The 7,604-nt window shown below is 57.6% G+C and overlaps 1 protein-coding gene across 1 annotated transcript in view; it reads right to left on the bottom strand.

The window, feature by feature from the left end:
* Positions 1-256: 256 nt before the first annotated feature.
* The window catches only part of Nob1 (NIN1/RPN12 binding protein 1 homolog), a gene marked incomplete at its 5' end in the record, with an annotated part of 9,705 nt that continues 2,357 nt past the window's right edge, over positions 257-7,604 (bottom strand). Inside the window, 6 exon segments of the mRNA XM_013503942.1 lie at positions 257-861; positions 1,868-2,012; positions 3,602-3,699; positions 4,440-4,640; positions 4,728-4,856; positions 5,297-5,368. Of these exon segments, the coding sequence (XP_013359396.1) occupies positions 592-861; positions 1,868-2,012; positions 3,602-3,699; positions 4,440-4,640; positions 4,728-4,856; positions 5,297-5,368 (915 nt within the window).

Genomic DNA, 7,604 nt, shown 5'->3' with positions numbered 1-7,604 from the left:
GCCTGCTGGTGCCCGCCTGTAATCCCAGCACTAGCGAAGCTGAGGCAGGAGGATCATTGTGAGTTCAAGACCAGCCTGGGCTACAAAGTGAGCTCAAGGCCGGCCTGGACGGCATAGGGAGACCCTGTCTCAAAAAAAAAAAAAAAAAATCCCCAAAGACGCTAACCAAACACAAATCCCGAGGAAAGGCTGCACAGGAGCCCACGCCCCCGAACGTTCCAGGAGACTTTAAAGAAAAAAAAAAAGGTTGGGAGGAAAAGATGGTGGCAGCTCAGTTTATTGTGAAACGCTCACAAATGTGGACCCTGACCCTCGGGCGTATGGCTTACGCTGTAGCTCACATTCCCCCACATGCGAGAGTCTGAGGCTTGCGCCACAACTAGCATCACTGGGGAACCGGGAACGTCCTCCCCGCGGCCGCAAGCTCCGCGCCGGCCCTGTCCCATCCTCACCGGCCGCCCCACGGCTGAAGCCCTAGTGCTGGCTGCAGGCCGAGGCCCCGCCACCCACTCCGGGGAGTCGGGAAGGAGCTGGGCCGCGGGCCCGGCACCGCGGGGCCACCCAGGCTGCGCGCAGGCGCTCAGGGTTGCGTCACCTCCTCTTCACAAACTTCTTTCTGGAGGCGTTGGGATTTAAGCGTCTCCGCCCGGCTCCCAAGGCGCTGTCGCGGACCTGCAGGGTGGCCGCGCGACTGGAGACGTCGTTCTCTGCGAAGGGCGACACGCCGGCGGTGTAGTCGGGGGCAAACACGTTGGTCTTCTGCTGGGCCTTTCGGGACAGCCGCAGCTGCGGGAAGCGCTGGTCCTCCGTCAGGTGCGGGTTGACGGCGTACTTGCCCCCTCTCGGCATGGGGAGCGAGTACTGCGGGGAGACGGCGGTGTTGCGTGACCTGCTGCGCCGCCCAGCACCCCTCACCCGGATCTCAGCCCGATGCACCGAGGGAAAGGAAACCCACACCCCTCCGCCGGAGACAGAATGTAAACATGGCAGCAAAACTCGCCCTCCAGGCGCTGTGCCAGTTCTTTTCTAGTTTTTGTTTTGTGGGTTTTTTCCCAGTACCGGAAATTGCACTCACGACCTTACGCTTGCCAGGCAGGCGCTGTGCTGCTGAGCTAAATCCCCAGCCCCATGTGCCAGCAGTTGTGACGGGCCGGGGGCGTGGTGACATGTTCTGAGTGTAGGACAGGGAGGCCCAGGGGGAGCCTGGAGAGTGGGCTGGGCCCGAAGTGGTGGGAGATAATGCAATTATTTATCTCAAACACGTACTGATTAAAAACATGGAAGGAAGGAACGCCAGGGCTGGTGATGCATGCCTGTAATCCCAGCACTTGGGAGGCTGAGGCAGGAGGATCACAAGTTCAAACCCACTCTGGGCAATTTAGCAAGCCCTTGTCTTAGAACTTTAAGAGAAACTTTTTAAACTTTATTTATTCATGTGTATATTTTTAAGAGTCTTGTGATGCAGTGCAGCCAGGCCTTGAGCTCACTATGTAGCCCAGGCTGGCCTCAAACGCATAGCAATCCTCGTGCCTCAGCCTCCGGAATGCTAGGATTATAGGTTGTGCCCTACCTGTCAAAAAATAATTCTTAAAAGGGTTAGGTGTGTAGCTCAGTGCAAAGCGCTTGGTTCAATCTCCAGCACCACTGAAACAAAGACTTGCTCTCAGGCCCAGCTTCTGGGTCTGCCTCTATGTGGGTTCCCCAGCCCTCACTGGACATGCCTGCGGAGTCCTCGAGAGGCACACAGGAGCTTGGCACGCGTTTCGTGGCCCTCAGGCTCCCGAGCCTGTACCCAGCAGCCGCCACCGCACAGCTCTTCCGCCGTCCCTCGTCCCTTAGAGCCTGGCGGCGGCGGCGGGGGACTCACCCGGAGGCCTCGCGGGTTCAGCACCTTGGGGTTGCGGGAGAAGTGCATGTGCAGGCTGCCGTCCTCGCTCACGGTCACGGACACTTTCTTCAGGGTCCTGTTGCCACAGTGCGCGCAGAACACGCGGCTCACGTCGGACGTGGTCCTGGGGACAGAGGAGAGGCACGTGCTGGCGCCTGGGCAGAGCGCGAGGAGTCACAGCCCGGAGCTGGCGACAAGGAGCTGACGCGCACCACACCCGTGTTTGTTCGTTTGCCGTAACTAAGGACAACTCAGAGAAGGCTGGTGCTTTTTGTTTATCCTGATGGGGTCTAAGTTGCCCAGGCCGGCCTCAAACTTGCAGTCGTCCTGCCTCAGCCTCCAAGGAGCCACGTGTGCAAATTACACAAAGGGCGCCTGAGCCCACGCTCAGTGAGGATGTAGACAAGTGCTGCTCCCTTCCTTGAGGGGAAGAGACACAGGGAAGGAGCAAACTAAGCCTGTGAAAAACGAGCAGGTGTGCAGATACGTTACCGCACAACCAACTTTCACTGGACACTGCCAGCCATTGTTCACCAGGGCTACCTGGAGACCTCCCAGGCACGGGAGTGCTGGCACCGCGTCCCGGAAGCCGGCGGGGGCACAGACCCAGGGAGCCTGGCGCGGGTGACAGCGGGGACGGCGCCCTCCTTTCTGCTGCAGCTCGGGCCCAGCCCAGGGGGTGGCAGGGGCTTATTCAGGACTGCGGCTCACACGGCACATGTGGCACGACTGCTGAGCAGGAAGAAGCTGCCGCTGCCACTGCCAAGGGCGGTGCGGTCCCTGTCCTTCGGGGACTCGCCACCCGTTCCCAAGGTCAGGGACAAGCTGGGGGCGCTGAACCCTCCACCTGGCAGGCGCCTGCGAAGGGCCTAAGCCCTTCCTCTCGGACGCCTGCACCACGGACGCCACCAGATCCAGCCGTGGATGTTGGGGGCTGGAAGCCGCCCCAGGCTAAGGCCTGGGCCACCGGCATACGCCAGCCCGGGCCGCACGGAACGCCTTCCGCCTAGGGAGTGCCCAGCGGGCCTGGGACGGAGGAAACAGTGCACTGATCCTTGTATGACGAATCTTTCTTGTTCTTCACAGTGACATCTGCCATTTTATTTACGACTGAAAGCTGGCCACGTGGTACACACTTATAATCCCACCACTCAGGGGGCTGAGGCAGGAGGATCGTGAGTTTGAGGCCAGCCTGGACTACACAGTGAGACCCTGTCTCAAAAGACAAAAAGAAATGAATCTGAAGCCCAGAGAAGGTGATCAATCTTAGTGAGATCACACAGGTGGCAGGAAGAAGGCTCAGAGGTCAGCGTGTGCACTCTGGGTATGGGCGAGAGTCCGGCAGCGCATGTCTGCCGCCCCAGCGCTCTGAGAGGCCGAGGCAGGAAGAACCAAAGCACAACCCCTGCTTGGGCAACTTGGCAAGAGTCTATGTCAAAATAAGAAAGGGCTGGGCTGAATCCCCAGCACTGCAAAAACAACACCAACAACCCAGGTGATCCCCAGGTGTCACACCTCGTCACTCCCCCAGCTGGTCTCCTCCCCTCCACACCCCGCCCTGCCCATCCCCTCCGCAGCGGGCTTCTCTTTCTGGGAGCACGAGGGGCGGAACCCAGGACCTGCACAGGCCACAGCTGCACCGCGGGCCGCAACCCAGCCCTCGTTCCGGAAGTTCTTAGCCAGGCAGGCTCAGGCTTGGGGGCTGCTCCGCACCTGAAGCAGCCGTGGCAGCGCAGGACGTAGCTCCGGGCCTCTCGGATCCGCATGCCGTTCAGCGCCAGCGCGTGCAGCCCCATCTGCAGCAGGACATTCTGCAAACAACGAGGCCCGCGCGGGCTGAGCCGGGTCACCCCACAACACAGCTCTGCCACCAGCCACGGGACACCATGCACCAGGGCTTGAGAGGAAGCATCAGCTGATCATGGGTATCAAGGATTGAAAACTGAACATACTACACACATTTTGTCACTGTATCGTATGACTCTCCAGCCTAACAACTGTTAATAGTTAGAGAAATTAACCATTACCAAGCCGCACAGGTGAAGCTTCTATAGAAGCAGGAAAATCAGCGCACATCTCTGTACACACCCGGCACCCCAAAGCCCACAGGTCCGCTGTGGGTGACAGGCAGGACACGGAGCCCAGGGCTGGCCTGTGTCCCCCAAAGCCCCCTGCGGTCACAGCCGGAGCTTCTCCAAGGTGGCTGGGAGTGTGGGTGCTGGGACAAGGGCCTGTGGTTACTGCATTAGCCCGCTGACTGGCCTGGCAGAGTTCCGGGTAGGATTACGGGCGCCCCACCCTGGGTGTGACTGCCACAGCCTGGATAAGATACAAGGGACAGAAAGAGGGTCACTTCTCGCTTGCAGCTCTTGCTGCCTTTTGCCACGCCATGGACGGTTTCTCCCGTGACACCCCTCTGCCACGCCACCCTGCCTTGGAGCCAGCTAAAACCTCTACTGTGAGTGGAAGTCACCCTTTCCTCCTTTAACTTTCAACACCGGGCATTTCTTCTCCGCCACAAGAAAGGCAACGAAGACGCCGCCTCACCCACCTGCATGGCGAAGTCCGTGGTCACACAGCCGACCTGCACGTCCGCCGGGCTATCGCACTTCTCCAGCTCCTGCTGGACCTGCTTGATGTTGCTGGGGGTTATCCAGCCGCCTCCGTCATCACCGCTGTCTTCGCCTTGACTGTCTTCAGAACCGCCGCCTTCCTCCTCCTCCTCCGCCTCTTCCTCCCCACCTCCGTCAATCTGAAACAGCAACAGGACTCACCCGCCGACCCACAGCGGCGAGAAGCCACTGCGCGGGCACCGAGGGGGCTGCAGGCCGGGCCTCACCAGCAGCTGCTGCAGCTCACGGTCGATATTGGGCAGAGGCTTCCTCCAGAACAGGAAGGAGCTGAATTCCGGGTGCTCGGGCTCGCTGGAGGGAGGCCCACGGTCTACTGTTTCTTGTGGGGGTTTAGGCTGACATGAAAAGAGATCATTACTCACAGGGCTCCTCCTGCTGTGGCCTCCGAAGAGCTGGGATTACAGGCGTGCACCTGGCTTTTCTTTTTTTAATGAACAGTAATTTTTTTTGTCTTTTTTGAGACAGGGTCTCACCCTGCAATTCAGGCTGGCCTTGAGCTCACTTTATAGCCCAGGCTGGCCTCGAACTCGCAGAGATCCTCCTGCCTCAGCCTCCTGAGGGCTGGGATTACAGGCATGGGCCACCACCCCCAGCTTAAGAAACTGTAATTTAAACACGTGGAAACTGAGAGGGTTATAGGTGAAGTGACATGACACACACGTGGGTCAGACACACAACCCTAGCCGTGCAGTAAACACGGGTGGCTATGAGCAGACAGCTGTGGGGCAAGATGGTAGTGCAAGCGTCTGAGCAACCGGGCGCACAGAAGGCTCACCTTGCAGGGGAGATGGAAGCCAGCGACGTGCAGCGGGGTTTCTGGGTGCTGAGTCGAGGAGCTCACTCTAACCTTTAAGGGAAAAAAGGACCAGCTCTGAGCAAGGTCACTTAGCTTTCAACATGGAAGGGTATTGGAAAAACAAAAGCCTCAGTATTTCCCCCTGGTTGCTGAAATCAAAGATGTCCACCGTTTAAAAAACTTAGTGATACCAATACCATGAAATACACGTTTTTTGCCATTATACACACAACTGTAGGGCTGGGGACTGAACTCGAGCAGAATCACGCACATAGGCGAGGGCTCAATCACTGAGCTACACCCAAAGTCTTCCACCTTTTTTTGAGACAGGGTCTTGCTGTGTTGTCCAGGCTGACCTCAAACTTAGGATCCTCCTGCCTCAGCCTCTTAGTGCTGGGATTACAGGCATGTGCCACTATGCCTGCATATAATTACTCTGAAAATCAAGTTAAATATAGAACCTGATCAGAGTTTGTTTTTCTGTTGTCCCTTAGATTTTGAAGGCATTAAATCTAATTTCCTCTCCCTATAACATGGGCAGGAATTTGTAATTGCCTCCGCCCACAAAATGTAGAAGTAAAGCTGCTTCACTTTCAACTCTGGGTCATATAAAATGATAGGTTCTGACTGGCTGTGGTGGTGCTCACCTGTAATCTCAGTACTCAGGAGGCTGAGGCAGGAGGATGTAGAGAGTTCAGGGAGGGAGACTGTCTCAAAAAGGGGGAGGCATTAGAGAGTTGTAAGCAGAGGTCACTCAGAGTGACAGATTTCCTCTGTCCCTGTGCTTACGCCACTCCATACTGGGGGTCAAGTCCAGGACCACACCCTAACAAGCCATTTACTGTTTAAAAGGTACTCAACCAGATTTTGTGAGAACCAGAAAGTAAAAAAGACACTCTGCTGAGAACTAAGACATACAGAAGGCCCACCCTGTTTATAAAAAGTAATTATCAGGCCATGCATGGTAGCACATGCCTATAATCCCAGCACATGGACCGCTGAGGCAGGAGAATCACCAGGAGTCTGAGGCCAGCCTGAACCGCATAGTGAGACCCTGTCTAAAAAAAAAAAAAAAAAAAAAAAAAGTAACCATCCAATGGGGAAGGGCTGCATTTTAAAACCTGGGATGCATTTTGCCTAATGTCTTGGTTACTTTTCTCTCGTTGCTGGGACAAAATACCTAACGCCCCAAACTAAGGAAGGAAAGGTTTATTAGCTCACAGCTGGTGGAGGTTTCAGACCATACTCGGCTGGCTCCAAGGCAGAGGGCCACACTTCATGGTGGCGGAGAACACCAAAAGCGACAAGAGGGCCAGGGATATAGCTCAGCGGCACAGCGCCTGCCTGGCAAGTGCCAGGCCCTGAGCTCGATTCCCGGTACCAAAACCAAAACCAAAACCAAAAAACCCAAAAGCAGTAAGAGCGAAAAGGGAGGAGTGGCAGAGAGCAAGCCTCCCTCCCTCCCCTTTACTGTATGCACACTTCCCGCCCCAGGGCGGGTGCAGCTCTCGCACCCACCATCCCAGCCTTGGACCATGGATCAATCATAAACCCTAGAAGCCCGCCGTGCCCCGTGACCGCATGAGGCTTTGGCGGACACGCACAGACCGTTAACACCTAGGGAACAGTACTCGCTAGCCTGGGGGACACCAGCGCTCACAGTGCGTGCACTGGCATCTGTGCTGTGTCGCGGCCCGCAGCGCCTTCCTCAGGCCAGTACCGTGCGTAAGCGTGATTCTGCCACGCGGCAGGGAGAAAGCACCTGAGCCCCCGGAGAGCTTCCAAGAACCTGCCGGGGTCACCAGCGGTGCGGGCCTAAACACACTTGGGCTCCAACCCGGCCGTTCTCCCTGCGCTGCCTCTGCTGGGGCCTCTGCTGACGGATGCACTGTGTATGCGCGGTGGTCGCATCATCCCGGGAACAGAACCTGCACACGACAGACCTTGCTGCCGCTTTCCCCCCAATGCCCTCCTGCCCCAGTCCCTCTCCCCTCCTTATTTATAAAAGCTAAGGCCCGGACGGGTCACTGAACCATCAGTGCCTCGGACGGCTGGAGTCTACCCCGCCCACACCCGGAACTACATCCCAGAGACTCAGCCGGTCACCGCCGCTGACCGTCACACGGCGAAGGGCTCGAGCGGCAGCGCTCCACCTCCACGAACGGACCGCGAGTGCTGCCCAGCGCCGAGCACTGCCCCACAGTAACTTCCCAACGGTGGATTTCCGGATGCTGGGCGAGGAGCTCAGGGGCGGGCACCTGCCTAGCACGTGCGAGGCCTGGGTTTG

Source organism: Chinchilla lanigera, unplaced genomic scaffold, assembly GCF_000276665.1.
Source record: "Chinchilla lanigera isolate Chin_1 unplaced genomic scaffold, ChiLan1.0 scaffold00083, whole genome shotgun sequence".
NCBI classification, from domain to species: Eukaryota; Metazoa; Chordata; class Mammalia; order Rodentia; family Chinchillidae; genus Chinchilla; species Chinchilla lanigera.
This window is presented reverse-complemented; position numbering and strand designations above follow the sequence as displayed.